A 21,111-nucleotide genomic window follows, 5' to 3' on the forward strand; every position below is an offset into this window, starting at 1 on the left:
TTCGTCAACATTCGGCTACCACAAGTTAAAAAAAAACAATCTTTTAAAACGCAAAATATATTTATATATCATAGGATACAGAGCCTACTGAATATAAACCAAGCTTTAAAATGTAATCAATACAATTTACCAAAGAAATATTCATCGTAATAATTAAATATAGGTATGTACTTACATAATAATTTGTAAGAAATATAAAAATAGTTACAATAGCATGTATAAATAGCATCATACCTTGGTATGTGTAATGTAAGATAAATAAGTTGGTTGAGTAATATTTATATAATGCAATATTGTGTTTTTGTACACTGTGCTAACGAAAATATACACAAATAGGATTGCTTGACGCTTTCCTTTACAGATTTTTCTTAACAACACTTCACAGAAAAAATAACAAAACTATAGTTCCAAAAATAGTCAGACCTTACTAAAATCGCAGCGGAAAAGGAACAATATTAGATGAAAATATGCTTGCAGGCTTCATTTGTGGTTACATCTTATCTCGATTCAGCTACAGCTAGGAACTAATGGTTCAATAAATGCAGTTCTTCGATGGAGCATTTTTCAACTGTACAAAATATTTTTCATGTTTATAAAAAAAAATGGCTTAAATGCTACGCTAAAACATTGTGTTAAAATATAAATCTATAAGAAAGTTCAAAAAATTAATTCATTAGCTTAAACTGCAAGCCGCACTGTGTTAAAATTATACTGTACATAATTTAGTTCAGTTATCAAACCTGCTTAAGTTTGTAAAAGTTACATAATGTGTGATAAAATATAAATACAAACAATTACGAAAGAACATACAATTATTATTATGTACATAACAAAACGCAATTACTATCGAGAGCACATGTGATAATATGGTGTATTTACAAATTACATAGAGCACTGTCTGAGTGTACATTTCCTTTCAGAGTTAAAACTTCAGAACATTTTTTACATTAAACTGTGATAACATTTTTCAACATTGTTAATAACATTAACATATTTTCTTATTTACATATCATTTAAGGGTAATTATATGATATGATGGAGTTATTATCGCAAGTTGGAACATTCGAATAATCGCAAAAATATTACTGTACTTTTGTGTAAGTACAAGCATAATTTTATTTTACACACAAATTAAAATCGATTCAGTAGGATAATAAAAACGGAATTTATTATATTATGTACTAAAATACATACCAAGTTGAACAGGCATTAGTGTTTAAAGTTTGCTTATTTTTATTGAAAGTGTTGTACTCAACGATCAAATCAAAGGTCAAATAATATCCGTTTCTGATCACAATGCTACCTCGATACGTGTTGAATTTTCATTTTACAGCTATTGTTGTACTTTGTACATTGACTAAGTTTGGCACGAAACCAATTCATAGTATTTTAATTTTATATAACTAGTGAGCATAAATGTTCTGTTACACTGACCTCATTAAAGTATGAAATTTCACATTTATAATAAAGATAGAGGCGTTTGTCTACGTTATATCAAACATTCCTACAGTATATATTGCGTTTTAATATAATATGCTCTTATATTCATAACATGCAATAAACAAATATCGATACCGACCAAAGAAACTTTAAATATACAAAACACTTGAAAGGAAACAATACAAAATAAAACAAACTATTATTCTCACAGTGTTTAAATTGTCAAGGCAGAAAAACGTTAAAAGGGGACTACAAGAGCTAAAACGCAGGCATCTATACAATCATCGTGATGGTCACACATAAGTACATATTAATATAGCCAAAAATAAAAATCAAAATAAAATTTTCTTGCCGAATAATTTATGAAGTATTGACCCTTTATTAGCACGGTTTCCAATAATTAATAGATGTTTGGAGTCATTTTTGTGATATTCTTTTCCATCGTTTAAAATTTAAAGCAACATGTATTTTAAGAAACTGTTGAATTATACAACTAAATATATATCCTGAAGGTTGAAGCATAACATATTAGTTTTCTGTTTCTTGCAGTGAACTTTAAGGAATTAATAGACATGCTATATCACTATATATAACAGTCCCCTTAAGAACAAATATTTAAAACCAGTAAAATATAAAGGTTACAGATACTTAGGCCTAGTTACTATTGAATTTTCTACAGATAGTAAGAAAGAAGCGCTAGATAGAAAAATACGCATAACCATATCTACTAAATTCGTTATTACAATTAACGCACGTATTTGACAATTGGCCTTTTCACTAGACTTTAAAATTTGACTAGTAACATGATTATAAATTACTTATTAAGACATTAGCGGGTTAACAACTAACATTACATTAAACATAACCAATTTTAGAAGTCATAGCGCTATTTGTTTAATTTTGCATAACTTACATTCATTTTATTGGCACTTTTTGTAAACAAAGCAACCGAATACACTCCTAGAATAAGGCACTGAAAATAATAATAATAGCTAACGTAATAAACAAATCTACAGACTAAGGTGAAAATAAATTAACCTCCCAATTCAAGCCCAGTCTCATATATTATACATTAGAGTAAACTATTTGTATAAATGGAAATACAACTGAATTCATGCCTGTGTCCCGTTTCCTAAAACGTTTTAGTTTATTATCTCTGCAACGTTGCCTACCTTACTGCTTACCGTCTATTCATAACCCTATACAGTCCGAAATTCAGTCGTATCATCTCGCTATATCATTCCTTTTATGATTTCAGACCAACCTTTAGTAAAAACCATTTGATGCGCAGATTAATATAATAAATCTAATGCAGGTTCGAGAATAGTGTTCTATTGGAACTTTGAAGTAGACAATTTATTACCAACACTACCTAGTAGTGGCCAATCGTCAAACTAAATATTATACCGTTGTAATGCACCGTTGAACGTATATGCTACCCTGGTAAACTAAGATTCAGTATGGAGTAAAAGTTATATGAGAAGTATGGTTATTTATTTTGTATGGTTATGTTCATAAACCTTACTCGACTGTAATACCCTGGTCCCAGGTGCTACAATATCTTCATTATTTTCTGCTAAACGCCAAACAGAGCAATTTTAAAATTTTCATTATATTATAAATTAATAAAGGTAAGGTTAAGATTTCGTATGAGCCGAAATTTTCGAAGTAACACTAAAATATCAATATGTTTACTTTTACATTTACACATATAATATAATAGTTGTACTTTTATTCGATCAACATTCAAAGCATTTGCTCCAAATATTTTACAATAATTTTTCTGCAGTCAGCTAAAGGTCGATCATAAAATTCTTCTAATATTGGAATGCAATAACATATTATGTATATCAAATTTCAACATCAACATTGTAATATTTGATCGACGCGATCACCCTAGACTAAAGTATATTTTAATTTGATTACATTTTTTCTACGTTCATTAAAATATTTTCTACACCCAACATGATAATAATTGATATAATGTATACATGAGCAGACCTAACTATGAGAATACACACGACATTTGTGATGTCTCTATTTTATGTGATTCTGAAGCACTGAGATTATTAGGAGGGATTAGAGTATGGCAGGGAAGGTCAAGTGATTTGAGCCTCTTTTTTTCTTTCTATTTCGAAACCATTTTTTCAATTTACATTCGTAGTTATTTAATTATCATTCACGAAAGTCCCATCTATCTTCTTCACAATTAACAAATGTCATGAGTTTTGATGATGTCTTTCTTATACATAATTTATTAGTAGCTCTGACTTAAAGGATCCATTTAATCATCTTTTGCTCATTATCTATCAAAGCAAGACTTATTCATAAAAATCCAAATAATTGTTGTTATAACATTGCATTCACTTAAAATATAGTATCAAAAGAAGATTAAACATTTTAAGGTGGAATTATAGTTCAAAAACTATGTTAAAAAAATCTTGTAAAGCGATAGAAATAAAGAGTCATTATTTTAAATTTACCATACGCTTTACATCATATAAAGTGTACTAAAAGATACATACAATAGCATTATTTTTTATAAATGACGAAAAATATATTTCATTCTTCAAAATATTTAATATATTTTGGTATTGTATTGTTATTATTTGATTTTATATCAAAAAAGTTCACAACAAAAACTTGGGAGACTGATTTTTATGAACACATGAAAGTGAGAGAGCATTTTATAAGTTCTGCGTAGTATGAGGTACATTTCGATGTCTACTATACTTATTAAATTATTCTTATTTCTCTTGTATAAGGAATTGAAATGGTTAAGATGTATTAATAAATCGACGTATACTGTAATTTGACAATTATTACCAGTCAACGACACCGGAAGTAATATTGATAAAAAAACGACTATATTCTATGTTTTATAGGATTCCTGATCTCTACAAAATTTTACCATTAGATTTTCTCTAAATGATAATCTTGTTAAATATACCATTAAAGAAATTTCTCACGACCCATTGAAAACTACATGAAACTTATCTCACAACAACTTTGCATTCAAAACTTTTTGAACAAATCCAAGAGCTTTAAGAGTGGTCTGATCCATACTCCGGGTTACTGAACATGGATTCGACCATATTATCGAACTCTGGAACCGCATCTTCATACATTTTCAGTTGTTGACTGAGCGTCTCCGAGTCTGTGGAAACCGACTCAATATCCCAGGCGTCACTGGCTGAACGCGCTTGAAGACACTCCTGGTAGAAGTTGGCCAGCTCCGTTATTGGACTGCCATCCGCGAATGGAAACTCCTGGAAAGCGGACATTTATAGGCTATAACGATTTATAGATTAAATATAATAGACGATTTTTTATTTATTGAAAAAAAAATATTTATTTTTATTTAGAAATGGTTACTGGAAATAAATACCTAAATTCTCGCATAAATAAGGAATTATATTATACTTATACAATAACGTGAATGTTAATAAATTTGTCCAGCTTTTATCGTATTATGCAAAGCAATCATGGCGCAAACATAATTTTCCTTGTAACCATCACGGTGAATTTGCTTAAACTAAAGGATAATTTCCACAAATTCGCTTAGTACACATAAATTGCTCTCTAAATTCATATAAACACAAAATATTGATAATAAAATAACAACTCTGTCGTAGATTTTATTATCACAATTATCAAAATTAATCTTAAACATATTAAAATTTCTCATTTTCGTTATGTTTTATATTATAAATAGCTTTCCGCCCGCGGCTTCGCCTGCGTTTTGAAAGAAAAACCCGCATAGTTTTCGTTCCCATGGGATTTCCGGGATGAAACCTATCCTATGTGTTAATCCAAGTTACCCTCTATATGTGTGCTAAATTTCATGCAATCGGTTCAGTAGTATTTGCGTGTATGAGTAACAAACACACACACACACACACATCCTCACAAAATTTCGCATTTATAACATTAGTAGGATTACGTAATTAGGATAATTGTACAGTAGCTCTATTGGCAATTTTATTATTATTCATACACATATTTTAAAGCCTGTTCCATCGCTTCAGTTGTTTACAAAACAAAAAACCTCTCTCGCATTGCTCAAATTTGCATACAAGCAAATTACAACCTAGTTTTGCCCTTTCATATACTAAGATCTAACCTGATGCTAAGCAAAATCTTGTCAAAATCTTGTACAGCTAATTACACATAGTACAGCAAAATCTCGTATAGCTCAAATGTTTTGAAATACTAGTTTTCCGCCCGCGGCTCCATAATAAATAATAAATTTACAACACTTATTCTTTTCAAGTTTTTCATTGAAAAAGTACTCTTTCTCTTCTTATGTCTTTCTCAAACATTCTATTCCATGTATAAAATCCAAATCAGTTTAACGGTTCTACCTGAACCGTATGTCATAGTGATACATTCACATTTATAATATTGTTGTGCATGCATGTAATGTATAACATAAAATTTTTATGACGTAAAATTTTTTGTGTCTTAATACATATATAAATTTAAATAATATATGCAATTATTTTGATTAAACATTTGCTAGGCAAGGTATGCAAAGAAAGCTTTCGCATAAGCTTTTTGTAGTCTTAAATATTATTGTTTTAGGTGTATATAAACATCATATACATTACTAGATTTCCGCCAGCGGCTTCGCCCGCGTTTGCAAAGGAAAACCCGCATAGTTCCCGTTCCCGTGGGATTTCCGGGATAAAAACTATCCTATGTGTTAATCCAAGTTACCCTCTATATGTGTGCTAAATTTCATTGTAATCGGTTCAGTAGTTTTTACGTGAAAGAGTAACAAACATCCATACATCCATACTTACAAACTTTCGCCTTTATAATATAATATATTAGATAGATGGCAAAGATAAGATAATAAAAAGTACCATTATAAGCTTAAAGGTATCACATTTATTCGCCACACATAAAATATAATATATCGCAAAAGCAGCCTACTTGTAAGTTGAACTATGTGATAGTTCTCTTTTTATATACATACCATGTAATGTTAGAGAGTTATTTTCAAAGTTAAGTAATCCATATTATAATTTTAATTTTTTCAAATATATCTTTAATATTTGTTTTTATGTTTTTACTGATACAGTACATTGTTATGAAAGTAATATCGTTGAAATTATCTTTTTTTGGCACATCAATTTTTGAATTGATTAAATTCGCATCAATTAATGGATACAAGTGTAAGATAGAAAAAAAATGGAATGTGTATGAATTTGCTATAATATTAAACTTAAAAATAATATGCATTTTCAACAAATTTCGCATAGCAATGCCCATGTAATATTTTATATTAATTCATGCATTGTGCATATGTGACAGATAAACAGGATCACCATAATTTATTTAGTATGAAATAAAGCCTCCTTTGCATTGCAATTGTAGGTTAACTGATCTAATTAACATGCCACAGAGAAGTTTTTATTCATAAGAATAACTTCCTGAGTGAATCATCTTGTACAAAGGCCAGGTTCAGCACATAACTGGGTATAATAAAAAAAACTGTAGTGGTTCTGAGATAAGTAAATTTCTAATTAATCTATTACAATGTATGTATTTGTAACAATATTAATACACTCATAAAGCTGATGGTTTCCTTACACACACATATTTATACACTGTTATATTATAATTGCTGAACATATTCAAAATTAGAAAAAAAAAAAATTCTTCAAACGTGGAGTTTCATGTATAAGAGGAAATAGCTATGCTAATGTGGGGTTCTTGAGGTATAGATAATTAATTAATAACTAGCGGTCCGCCCCGGCTTCGCCCGTGGTACATATTAACGTTTTCTCTACATAAGAACCATCCTCGTACTTCAAGGAATATAATAAAAAAAGAATTATCGAAATCGGTTCAGCCGTTCTCGAGTTATGGAATTACAACGAAAAGTGGCATTGATTTTTATATATTAAGATAATGTCTACTATGTATTAAAAATATTACCATTAGACTTGAGTATTTGTCCTTAGGCTTTGGCATTTCAACCGCTTTGCTAGCATACTGTGCCAGGGCATTTGTAGTTTCTGTACTAGGCCCCGGTTTAGCGAGCACCTCAGCCATTGATAGAAGCTTCATTTTCTGAAAATTTAAATATTCTTTCGGTAAAGGTTGAATTGATATGAAAAAGAGCGTGTGCCGAGGACACGTGTCAGAAGTGAAACTTTTTTGGCAAGATTCAAAGATACAAAAATCCTCGCCTAACTCCATAACGTGACGGTATTGCTATGACGCGACCTTGAAATTTCACTCCCAAAGCGAGTAAAGAAGTTTCACTTAAAAAATCTGTATTAATTACAATTTATTAGTAAAAGTAAGTTTAAAATTATTGTTATATCAATCATTGAGTAATTTTTAGTGATACTATGTTAAATGCCAACTTACTTTCTCCATTTTGTCTTTCTCTGCAAGAAGCCAAGCCATAGGAGGTTCAGGGGGTAATTGTTGATTTAGAGCATCATGTAATTCTTTAATTTTCACTGCGTCTACAAACGCACCGGCTGTCAAAGGCTTAGAAAGATCAACTTTCTTCTTTTCATTGTGATTTTTCCTGAAATTTACAATTATTCATTTATTTATTAACATTCTGAATTAATTAATATCAATTAAGTTTGAGTGTGTTTTAACTCCTATAAACATGGGAAGTTTGCTTCAATAATGGTTTAGAGTTTAGGTAAAAAATATTGGCATAGCATTCTAGAAATCTTTACATATTTTTTATTTATTACCCCAAAAATAATAATTTTCAACATTGAATAGTATCTAAGGTTGTTGTTGTAGTTTTAGACATACCTTGGACTTTCTCTGGGGAAATGATCGCTTTTAACCATAATATCACTGTTGGATATATTTTGAACTTCTCCATAACTAGGTGCTCTTCCTCGCGGCTCAGATAATATCGCCATTTCAGTTCTATAAACAACTTCAATCTGAATCATACCAATTGGCATGCGTAATTCACTCACTTTGATGTTTTTATATTTTTCACCTGAAACATATTGTCAATGTTTAATAAGCACAATTTTAATAAATTCCAATTTATTAATGAAATCTATTGACTCTATTCCAAAAATGGTTTCAACAAGCTAATAATGGCAGATTGTACCTAATAGGTCAAAATTTGGCTTGCCACCATATATTTTGTGTGAGATTTTATAACTATCCTTATTCTGTAGCCTAGACATTTTATAGGCTGGTGTTATCCTTGATATGCTGAGGGTGGATTTCAGCATTATGCTCATGCGATAGTATATAGTAGATATTGATGAAATGGTTGCGTCACAGCCAGGCAACATCTTAATAGTCCACAACTCCAATACCATGTCATCTCCGTCATTAGTTCTCAATGAAATTTCTATACACAACACATTTGATAATGCCTCAACTACTTCGCCATTTAAAACTCGCTTTGTGTCATTGTTTACTTCAGGAACATCTGGTATGGATAGATTAAACTGAAAGCGAAAATTTTAATGTTATGTTTTTGTTGAGTAATATTCATGTAGCTATTGATAATTTCTACTAAACATTTGGTGAAATACATGATGATGTGTGTTATTTCATTGTAATTAAAATACTACCAAAGAAACAGTAGGAAACGCTAAGAGTTGTGTTTTTTAATATGCATAAGTAAATAAAATATGTAAGAGACCCATTACCCATTGTAAGTTGTTTGGCGACGCTGCCGCATCAGTTATATCTTCTGATAATTTAGACGTATTGTAAACATGGCTTATTTTTTTTCCTTGCCGACTTTGCACTACTATTTGAGCAACTTTCAAAGTCAATATCTTTGTAAACTTATATAACTTTAATCTGTCTTGAGCTTCTGAACTGGACATTGCTGTATCTATTTTACAAAATTATTATCCTTCAAAAATCCACTTTCTGCGCATCGAATACATATTGTTATTGGTCGCAATATTTAAGGTTTATCGTGGCACGTGTTGTTAACCCATAATATCAACCTCTTCCAATTAAAGATAATTGAATAATCGTTATAGTCGATGTTATTCTTTCTTGATAAAATTGAAGGTATATTTTGAACCTACAATAAAGTGAAGGAACCCAGAGGTAAAATCACGACACGATCACCATTACCTACCCACACTCCACAGACTACAGAGCATGCCATTACCATAATCAATTTTCGTCTATGGCTCTCCGCTCTGTGGTATTTAATTGTTTATGGTCGCACAGAATACGAATCTTTGAAAATGTGTTTGAAAATTATTAAAATATAAATCATTTTCAAAAATATATACATAAGTACATACATCATATAAATAAAACATATATAAAAATCGAGAAAAATATATTTTATTTTTATTTATTTATTTAACCCTTTAATAGTTGTACACTGTGGTTGTAGGTACAGTTAAGAAACCTTAAGGTACTGTTACACATGCTTATTTCAAGCACGCCGCATGCTTCAACCGAGCACTTGCTGCTTACAAGCACGTGTGTCCAAGCCCTTGCTCAAAATAAGCATGCTTATTTTGAGCATGCTCAAAAATCAACAGGCGTGCGATTTTTGAGCATGCTACTTGCGGCGCGGGTGGAAGGGGGCGTGCTTCAAGCACGTCTAAACAGGTTTGCTTATTGAGCATGCTAGTATCGATCAGTCGGTCGCAACAAGTGAAGAGCGCGTGCACAATTTCACGCAAAATGTCTCGCTGGGGCGACGAAGCACGCTATAAAATGGCATGTGTATTTGAATGTCTGCTTTGAGCATGCTTATTCAGGAGCAGACTTAAAACTAGCATGCCTGTTGCTAGCAAATGTAAACTGCACATCAGCATGCTCGTATTGAGCATACTCAATAGCACGGTTTTAAGCATGCTATTTTAGAGCATGTGTAACAGTAGCTATAAAACTACTTACACATAGAACCACAGCAGAGGACAAGTATTTTGGCGGCCTTTACCTTATCACTAGTGATCTCTTCCATCATAAAGGTTATTTAAAGAATACATAATTAATTGAGTTATTTTGGAATTTAATTAATACGGTTTAATGTGCATTAAAGAATTTGTTTTTAACTTGGGTCGGTTCCACTCAAAAATATAAAATCGGACGGATTTCATAAATTAGATTATTTCGTATACAGTACTACAGGGAGTTTTTTTTATTGCCGTATTGCGTATGATTATTTTTATATCTTACGTCTTCATCTCTATTCTACTGTTCTGTGTCTCTAACATATGAGAGAATAACTAGCTGGCCGGAAAACGTTCTGCATTACCCTTTTCACCTATGGATATTAAAGATAGATGTATGATTCTCAGATCTACCCGATATGCACACACAATTTCATGAGAATTGGTCAAGCTGTTTTGGAGGAGCTTAACTACGAACACCATTTACATATATATTAGATAATAATTATGATGAGCTACTGAGCTTGATTCAAACTTTTTGAGGGATGTACTTACTAAGAACTGAATTTAACTATTCATTTTGTGGACCTTTATTTTGTATAGGTAGCTTGGATAACAGAAACAGTTACACTACAGTTGCAGTGTTCATACAGACCATACAGTGCATCATTGGCATGAACTTGAGAGATTATAAACATTCGCTTAATTTACATTTTTTCGTTTTTTGTTCTAAATCATAGTAAATTAAAGTAATCATACACTACTAAATTAGTATAAAGATTGGCTCAAATTTTCAAACATTAAAAATGAAACTAATAAATTAAAATGCCTCAATTGTTTATTACCATTATTTAAGACCAACAGCCAGACTTTAAATCTAGTACCTATTTTATTTAAAAAAATATATATACATTTCAATAAAAACCATTTTATCAAATTTTTTTTACAACCTTATGTACATTACAAATTAATAACTACAAACTGTTTCAAGTCTGTCTGTTTTTAAAAATTTTTCAATTTGGGCGAAAATATTGCATTAGTTATTGCATTAAGACACTGTATAATGCTATCAATATATTATAATCTATTATTAAATTGGCTATACAACCCAGGATTAAGGATAATATATGTAACATATAACATATTATGGTGGCATATAAAACACACAATTAACAATATGAATATCAAGTACACATTTCTATTATGTATGTCTTAGAAATATAACAACTAATGACAGTGCCTTTTCTAGTCTTGTAATGTTTCATTTCAATGTGTTATGGTGGGGGTAAGTCTAAAGTTTTTCTGACTAATCTCTCTGCTATTTTATTAAACTGATTCCGATCTTCTCTCCACATTTTAGCTGCATCAACATTTGCCCCACTCTCATCATTTGGTTCTGAAATAAAAAAAAAAATATAAATAATTTACTAGTAACCTTTATATAATTATTAATAATTATTAACCTTTAACATAAGTTAAAGAATTACATATGTGCAACAAGTTACTCCAGAGTCCAGACCATACAGTATAAAATAACCTCCAATGTATGGGGAGCTAGCAACATTCGAAAAACAAGAATTTTAGAACAGTATGTTTTTATTGATATATTGGCTCTCTCGATCTTTTGATTAAATCCAGGCTGTCTGGCTGGCAGTTGTGGCTGCTTTTATTATTGCACATCTTATCTGGACAGGTATAAAAATAACTGCGTTAAAAACAACTGACTTCAAAAACGGAAAAGTAATAAATAAAAAAGATTTGATACTTTTCCATTTTTGAAGTCGGTTGTTTTTAACGCAGTTATTTAATACTTTTTAGTGTATTTTTCAACACGAATCAAACGAGCCCAATCTCGATAAAGTTGAGGCAATATATTATGAGTTCCTATGGCCACCTTCCGATTCCATCATCAAATCAGCTCTGTCATGATAATGTTTCATCGCTATCCAATTTACATACGTATACAAAAATTTCAGCTCAATTGGTTACCGGGAAGTGAATCAAAGTTACTTGCTACATTTCAATTAAGTCATCGAGTACAGACAAAAATGCTCATAAAATAAAAACTACTGGGCCTATCCGAATAAATTTTTATGGGACCAATTCGACACCATCCCGCATCGAATAAAAAAAGAATCACGTAAATCGGTTAAGAAACCTCAAAGTAATCGGTGTACATACATACAAAAAAAATATACCGGCTGAATTGATAACCTCCTCCCTTTTTTTAAAAGTCGGTTAAAAAGGAGACAAGATGACAACTGGGATTCCATTACTATGTTAACTTACCAGCCAACATACTGACTACAGATAACAGTATTTTCTCCACACTTTGAACAGGAGACCACCTTTCTGCACTTGTTTCATAGCCCATGGGATCATCACCAGGTGCATGTAGAATGGATATACAAACTCGTCCATCAGCATAAACTGGAATAATATTTGACAATTTTTAATATAAAAATTAAATTATTGTTCATTAAATGGGACTCTTGGCAACTCCGACAATTGAGAATCAAGAATATACAGATTTTTTAATGGAAGTGGGGTAATAAAAGTTTGAATGACTTACTATTTGGATGAAACATTTCACAAATAAATTGCATTTTTGGTGGACTTAATGGATAATCAGGGGGAAACTGTAGCTTGGCTGGAAAGATACCTCCTTCAAAACATGTTCCTTCTGGGCCTCTGAAATAATTCTCAGTTAATAGTTTAAGTATCATATTCCTTCATTACTGCAAGATGAAATACATAATTGGGTTTACATACGTTATTAATGCTTCCCATTCAAAAAAGTTCTCTTCATTCACTGGTCCTGCTATTATACCCTCAGGTGGATTTAATGTCAGCTCTGTCAATAAAATTTTTCGATCCATTTAATGACACTGATAAATAAATTATTTTATCTATAGCATTTAAGGAATAAGGCAGAAAAAAAGTTTTATAGATAAGTATCTCCACAAAATTTTAATGGTAAGAATGGATTGTAATGATGAATTAGCAAATAAATTATTAATTTGCTTATTAAATTAGTTTTACATATCATTGGTTTTAATAAATATTTAGACCTAATTTTGTACTGCCAAATATGTTTAATATATGATTTAAAACGGATTTTTTTTATTAAAAATTAATGAAAAATAACGGGTCACTGAAGTGCTTACGTTTATATTCGGCCATAAGCCGTCTCAATGCTGAACCAGCCATCATATTTTCAGTATTGTGTCTCCCCGACGATCCCATAAACTCGTTAATAATATAAGATCAAATGTTAATTTTATCTTTATCGTATAGATTGTAATAAATAAGTTTGACAATTAATTCTTGATTGGTTTGTAACGAGAAAGTGTGAAAGTGGCTAAGTACAGAGCACAAACAACGATAGGCTTGTTGAAAAAATATCGATACATCGATATATCGATATTTTTAATTCGAAATATCGATATTTTTTGCCGATATATTGTTAACCGATAAATCGATATATCGATATAAAATATCCAATATCGAAAATTGTATCAAAAACGATATTTTTATTTTATTTATGGATTTTGGCTAAAGTCGCTAGAATTCAAAGCCGTAAAACAAATGAAAAAATAACTGTATAGTCTATGACTTGTGTTGACACCACACTTGACAGTTGACAGTTGGCACTTCACTTGACACTTCACTACTTCAGTTGTTCTTTTGTTTCTGGTTTCAAGGTTCGCGTCCGGCGTCGCTAGTAATCAAATTCAAATTCATCAAAATAACCTGTAAACCTGAAAATAACCTAAATCTGTTATCTCGTGAATTGTTTACTGTTTTCCAAATCAGAATTTATTTTTCACGACGTAAATCATGTCATCTTCCAGCAGTTCCAGCGGCAGTGCTGTGTGGAACTTTTTTAAAAAGACCTCTAAAGGTAACGTTACCTGCAATCTGTGTGATAAAAACTATAAAACGAGTGGAAACACATCAAATTTAGCGGCACATTTACGAACCGACGACGAGTCCATTGAGGACACACATTGTGACACGAGATTTATATATGTATATTAAGATAAGATTACAATTGATATTATTGCGCTAAATACACTGTTATTTTAAAATTGCCGATATATCGATATATCGATAATTTTTCCGCGATATATCAATGCCGATATTGATATTTTTTTTAAATATCGATGTATCGATATATCGATATTTTTTTTCACTTTCGACATCCCTAAACAACGAATGAAATTGAAAATAGACCTACGTCAGTTTGATGTTATTGACACTTGACACCTTGCTTGACACTGATTTTATTTGAATTTAAGGCCCCGTTTCCACCTGCAAGTAAACTCGCGGAAGTTTTGCATGAGTTACTTGCAATGTCGTTTACATATCCTGCAATTTATTGCTGCAATAAATGTCGTGCGAGAAGCTCGCGGATCATACTATCGCAACTTATCGCGGAGGTGTTTACACACGATCTTGCGAGTGACGGGATAGGAATTACTGTCACAATTTTTCTATTCTATTTTGTGAAATAAATCGTATACTATAATTTATAATGTGTACTATTTAATGTAAAATGATCTAATGAACTAATGTAAATAATATATTGTTTAATATGTAATAACTTAGTTAAATTATAAAATTAGATAATCATAATATAAATATATTGTATGCCAATTGTGAATTATTTCATTTCATTTTCATTTCATTTTCAAAAAATAATCACATTATTCCATCTTAAGACCTCATATAATCCTATTGACTTTATAGTTTCTTCATTCTTCACAAGAGCATTCACGACTCATTAATTTCAAATAAACAAAAATCAAAAGCCGTGCGGGCGATACTTGCAGCTTGCTGCGAGATATACGGAACTAGACCGATAAGCTGCGAGATCTGTCGCGAGTAGACGCAGTCATGTTTACACATGCTTTCGCAACTTCTCGCAAGAAGCGCTTGACAAACTGTCGCGACAGAACTTGCAACATAGTTTACACATGCAAGCTGCTGTCAGACAGACTGTCGGACAGTTCTCGCAGAAGTTTACTTGCAGGTGGAAACGGGGCCTAACCAAGAATTTAACCAAAGATAAAAAAATATAATATTAGATCATGTGGATCAAGTGGATCAATGGAATACCATAAAATTATTGATTTACACGTAGGTTCATATTTTGTTAGTATTAATCAAGGCATTAATTCATAAATCAACTGCATAAACATAAAACAAGCCGTAAATGTTACTAATATTAATAGGACTACTAGTGTTTTCTGGAATAGGTACAATGTTATAAAATAATGCGACAGTTGCTTGTTTCTTTGTCGTTCTATCAGGTTGCAACAAAGCGCTAAGATTAAAAGGTATCGTATAAAATTATATTTTAAGCTGAGAAGAATGTGTAATAATCTGTGGTAATAATAAGCATAGACACATTTATTATCTGTTGTCTTTATAATCTGTACTGCTTTTTAAAATTTAATTTTCGTTGTAGTTTGTACCTACCTATTGGTTATTTTGCAATAATTACATAGGTACATAATCATTGGTCGAATTATTTATAATAATTGAATTTTGTAAAAAATAAGAAATATTAAAAATACCTTCATCGTTTACCTTTCAATTTTCAAACCTTGATAAGTGTACGACAAGCAAATATTGGTACCTACCTAAAATTACAAAAAAGCGCGGTTGCGCGCAAAACATGGCCATGGAACAGCTTAACCATTCCACGAGGGAATATGACTTGGATCATGTTAGTAAACAGGTTTTGATTCATTATTATAAATTTACTTGAGTTTTTAATTTATTATAATAATTCTACGCCGCCGTTGATAGATATAGTTCATGATGATGAGGATTAAATTAATATAAAAAAAAATTCATACTGTTCCCAATTGCCAAGACTTATTATAGTTACCTAGTTAGATAACGTACGTAATGACAGTACTTAATTTAAGTATAATAATTATTATCTTTTTATTTTTATATCTAAACTTATTATATATTTTTTGTAATTAGGTAATTTTACTGGAGTTAGATGATGCCATGACCGCTGTCCGATTTTATATTATAACCTAAGTATCTAGGTATATGTTTGAGATTTTCTTCATAGTTGGTAGGAAGTTGGATAGGAGGCTGATTCTCCTATTAACCGTTAATGAATTAATTAATACGTGAAATATAATTTATACGCACTATTAATTAATACGCTAATCGATACGTGAATTAATAGATAGGGAAAAACAAATATACCGACCGAATTACGAACCTTTTCCTTTCTTGTAGGTAATACCTACTCGATATTCCTTATGAAAATTTCTTATGATCGATATTGTAAGCTGTATAATATAAATAATCAGGTATAAATAGTTTTAGACATTCATTACTGTAACTATCTACTTACATGTTTTTTTATCCAATCGAGGAATAAAATTTTTGTCATAAAAACTTTCGTTGGTTTTTAGGGTTCCGTAGCCAAAATGGCAAAAACGGAACCCTTATAGTTTCGTCATGTCCGTCTGTCCGTCTGTCCGTCTGTCCGTCTGTCACAGCCGATTTACTCGGAAACTATAAGTACTACAGTGATGAAATTTGATGGGAATATGTGTTGTATGAACCGCTACAAAAATATGACACTAAATAGTAAAAAAAAGAATTGGGGGTGGGGCCCCCCATACATGTAACTGAGGGATGAAATTTTTTTTTTCGATGTACATACCCGTGTGGGGTATCAATGGAAAGGTCTTTTAAAATGATATAAAGTTTTCTAAAAAACATTTTTCTTAAAGTGAACGGTTTTTGAGATATCAGCTCTCAAAGTCGTAAAAAGTATGTCCCCCCCCCTCTATTTTTATAACTACGGGGTATAAAATTCTAAAAAAAATAGAGGTGATGCATGCTAATTAACTCTTTCAACGATTTTTGGTTTGATCAAAGTATCTCTTATAGTTTTTGAGATAGGTTGATTTAACTGTAATTTTGGTTAAGTTATTGTGCTTACACTGAAAACGATGGCTGAACCTTATAAGATAGATCAAAAAATATACTACAGTATTGTACACCTTTAAAAATCCGCGATGATATAAAATCTTTATAATGTAGGTACTTTTTACGAGAAATATTAGCTTATTCAAGCAATACGCCATTAATCCTTATCCAGTAATGTACCTTAAATACATTGTGCATTTGATAAAGTTTAATATTACAAATGTGATTGTTGAGTAATAATAGGTTAAACATATCCATCGAACCAATATTTTTAAAACGCGTTAATCCTATCACAAGCCGATTTGGGCACGCCTATAGCACGGAATATTTATAAATACATATATAAAATTAATATTCATACATAAAAGTACAAGGCAAAATATCGGGAGAGTTTAGGCTCCATTCACCAGGTGTATAAATTGACATAATAAGTTTATTATATTTGCTGCTACGGAACCCTTTGTGCGCGAGCCCGACTCGCACTTGGCCGGTTTTCTATTTAAGGCCGTGTACGCGGTCCGTGCGCTGTTTGGCTCAAATATGTGATTTTTCAAACCAGATTGTCCATCAACCACTTATCTTAAAAACATATGAATTACTAATAATTTTAGGAAATTTTATTGTCTATATAGTTAGTTAAGAGTTTTTTTTCAATTAATACAGTATTTGTGAATACCATCAAGATAACTGAGCCGATGATTACTTGATTTCGCTTTTAGTGTCAATTTCGAAGCTAAAAATATCTGAAATCGCTGACAGATCTAACACACAATTTTTTTTAACTAACTGCTAAAATCCTTATTAAAATAGTTAGTTAAAAGATTTTTTTATTTTGGACTCCTAACTTACGAAATTAAAATCCGAACAATGTGAATTTTTTTAGAAATTATAGTCGACAAAATGATTATTTTCACCAAGATATTTGACTTAGTTTAATATAATTTATACATATTGCAATAAAAGAACGTCTTACTTATATAAGATAAAATTTAAAAAATCAACTAAGGTACCTCTATTATTTTTCTACATTTTTTTTAAAGTACTATAAAACACTGCGCGCGACCCGATTAAAATCAGTCGGCAGCACAGAGTACTTTTGTCGGCAGCGAGCCTTTCCAGAGAGAGGATATGTTGCTCAGCGCTCTCCTGTGGACTTATGCTGTTCATAGTAAAAGGATAGCGCAAGCCGCGATCTATCGTAATAGATCGCGGAGATTTTGACTTGCGTTAAATTGAATAAGCCCTCTTAATAGTTTACTGATCTATCTTATGGTTTGTAGAGAAATCCCTCTAGCCAAGACGAAGTAATGGCGATATATGAGTGTCGTATATGCAAAAAAACATTTTATAACAGCATAGCCTTACAAAATCATACGAGATTACATCATGATGATGCTGATGTCTCAAACAGTGAAACAGAACAAAAAATTAACGACCCCAGAAACGACCAAGTAAGGCTTTTAATTTTTATTTCTGTTGAAAGGTTGAAAATCGTATAGGTAATTTAGTTGTTTAATGTTACAACAAATTTTGTTTCTTTATTAGATTTTAGAAAAATACCCAGATTTCAAATTTATCTCCCTAAATGAGACATTCGTCGTCGACAATAACTTATCCAAACGTACTTTTAATGAAGACACAAGCTATATCATAGCGAAGACAGAAGGTGATGACATTGCTATATCTGCAAAACGATCTAGACAAGATGGAGTTCTTAGTAGAACACAAATGGAAACTCCGAAAGCACCAGTAGATTTAAGGTTTAAACAATCCATTTTAAAATATTATACATAATTTATATTATAATAAATATTTTGATTAATATTTTGTTTTTTATCCAGGGGCCCATTTACCTGTACTCTACCTTCATCGTATAGTCCAGATTTGCAATGTCACCAAATTTTCTTCAACTGTTGCGAATATTCCCTGCATTATCGTGAAAAACATACGAAGCGACGCAAGGCTGCGTTACGTTGTCAAGTATGTGAGAAACGGCTAGATAGAGATATTTCCGCTAACACATTGCCATCGCAGTTTAATATGACTAATAACATATCTTTTCCATGTCGCTTATGCGGACAAGTCTTTTTCGAAAGAACTAGATACGAAGAGCACAATCGTTTAATACACGCCAAATTGAAACCACACCAGTGTTCTATTTGCTCTAAACGCTTTACGCAGCTGGGAGGGCTACAGCAACACATGCGAATGCACACCGGCATACGTCCGTTTGTATGTTCGTTTTGTACAAAAGCCTTTACTCAAAAGGCGGGATTGGATCAGCATTTGCGTACACATACTAAAGTAAAGCCTTTTAAATGTGTCATATGCAGCAAGTGCTTCTCTCAGTCAGTGCACTTACGTCAGCATATGCGTACACATACAAATATTCAGCCGTTCGAGTGCCCAGTTTGTGGAAGGAGATTTAAACAGAGCAGTCACTTAAACTTTCACATGCGTTCGCATGTCGGCGTGACAAATGGGTTAATGGTAGAACAATACGACCAAGCTGTAGAGCACCAGGGTCCGATTGATTTTCTGAATTTAACGAATGATCAGCCCGGGCAAGATGCTGAAACCGTCTTCCACATGCGTTTTCCTGTCGATGAGACGAATACGTTGGCGGCTCAAGAGTTCCCCCGTGCCGTAGAGCAGCAGGATCCTATTGATTTTCTAAATTTGTCGAATGTTCAGCGAGTACAAGATGGCGAAAAGACCTACCAGATGCACTCGAACGTTGACGAGACCAATAGGTTAATAGTTGAAGAATTTACTCAAGGTGTAGAGCAGCAGGATCCTATTGATTTTCTAAATTTTGCTAATGTTGAGCCGGTACAAGATGGCGAAACGATTTATTACGCCGCAGAGTTAGAGTCCTTACCGGCTTCGTATCAAAATCCTATGGCTTTAGACCCACAAGTTATGTTTTTTGATGATCATATCACTAAGTAGTGGTTTAGTTAGAATAATTAAAAATATAATCATTTTCTAGTAAGTTCTAAAAATTGTTTTTGCTAATTTCATTGTCAACAAATGTTTTGTAAAATGAATATTGATTAATTGAACAAATTACTCAAGCTGTAGAGCAGCAGGATCCTATTCCTATTGATTTTCTGAAATTTGCTAATGTTGAGCCGGTACAAGATGGCGAAATAATTTATTACGCCGCAGAGAGTCCTTACCGGCCTCGTATCAGAATCCTGTTGCTTAAGACCCACAAGTAATGTTTTTTGATGATCATATCACTAAGTAGTGGTTTAGTTAGAATAATTAAAAATACAATCATTTTTTAGTAAGTTTTAAAAATATAATTGCTAATTTCATTGTCAACAAATGTTTCGTAAAATGAATATTGATTAATTGAACAAATTACTCAAGTTGTAGAGCAGCAGGATCCTATTGATTTTCTGAAATTTGCTAATGTTGAGCCGGTACAAGATGGCGAAATAATTTATAACGCCGTAGAGTTAGAGTCCTTACCGGCCTCGTATCAGAATCCTATTGCTTAAGACCCACAAGTAATGATTTTGATGATCTTATCACTAAGGATTGATTTATTTAGGGCTGATTTTTCAGTCGTTGGTTAAAACTTATTCATCGAATAACGTATCAAACTATCATTTCAAAAATGTATTCTAATTACCTACCTGCATTTGACAGTTTACGTGACATTTTAATATTATCGTGTAATAATTTATTGGACGGATAAATTTTAACCAAGGATTGAAAAATCAGCCCTTAGAATAATTAAAAATATAATCATTTTCTAGTAAGTTCTAAAAATTGTTTTTGCTAATTTCATTGTCAACAAATGTTTTGTAAA

General features: G+C 31.6%; 3 protein-coding genes across 4 annotated transcripts; 1 reads left to right on the forward strand and 2 right to left on the reverse strand.

The window, feature by feature from the left end:
• Positions 1 to 39: 39 nt before the first annotated feature.
• LOC123705031 (autophagy-related protein 13 homolog) lies at positions 40 to 9,542 on the reverse strand. Of its 2 annotated transcripts, none has more exons than XM_045653581.1 (6): positions 9,099 to 9,542; positions 8,546 to 8,894; positions 8,233 to 8,428; positions 7,825 to 7,990; positions 7,387 to 7,521; positions 40 to 4,709 (listed from the first exon to the last, which is right to left on the reverse strand). In XM_045653581.1, the coding sequence occupies exons 1-6, from the start codon at positions 9,279 to 9,281 to the stop codon at positions 4,485 to 4,487; spliced, it is 1,254 nt and encodes a 417-aa protein (XP_045509537.1). In that variant the 5' UTR covers positions 9,282 to 9,542; the 3' UTR covers positions 40 to 4,484. The 2 variants fall into 2 exon arrangements, with proteins under 2 accessions (XP_045509537.1, XP_045509538.1); XM_045653582.1 differs by lacking the exon at positions 40 to 4,709 and adding an exon at positions 7,013 to 7,187 and having other exon boundaries at positions 7,358 to 7,521.
• Positions 9,543 to 11,139: 1,597 nt separating this feature from the next.
• Positions 11,140 to 13,698, reverse strand: LOC123705032 (ubiquitin-conjugating enzyme E2 G2). The gene is made up of 5 exons (XM_045653583.1): positions 13,487 to 13,698; positions 13,092 to 13,173; positions 12,892 to 13,010; positions 12,609 to 12,749; positions 11,140 to 11,715 (listed from the first exon to the last, which is right to left on the reverse strand). Exons 1-5 carry the CDS (start codon positions 13,563 to 13,565, stop codon positions 11,594 to 11,596), a joined length of 543 nt encoding a protein of 180 aa, XP_045509539.1. The 5' UTR covers positions 13,566 to 13,698; the 3' UTR covers positions 11,140 to 11,593.
• A 2,304-nt stretch (positions 13,699 to 16,002) lies between these two features.
• Positions 16,003 to 20,426, forward strand: LOC123705528 (zinc finger protein 2 homolog). Its single transcript, XM_045654351.1, has 4 exons — positions 16,003 to 16,053; positions 18,569 to 18,739; positions 18,834 to 19,048; positions 19,130 to 20,426. Exons 1-4 carry the CDS (start codon positions 16,003 to 16,005, stop codon positions 20,238 to 20,240), a joined length of 1,548 nt encoding a protein of 515 aa, XP_045510307.1. The 3' UTR covers positions 20,241 to 20,426.
• The last annotated feature ends 685 nt before the right edge of the window (positions 20,427 to 21,111 follow it).

Source organism: Colias croceus, chromosome Z (genome assembly GCF_905220415.1).
Source record: "Colias croceus chromosome Z, ilColCroc2.1".
NCBI lineage: Eukaryota > Metazoa > Arthropoda > Insecta > Lepidoptera > Pieridae > Colias > Colias croceus.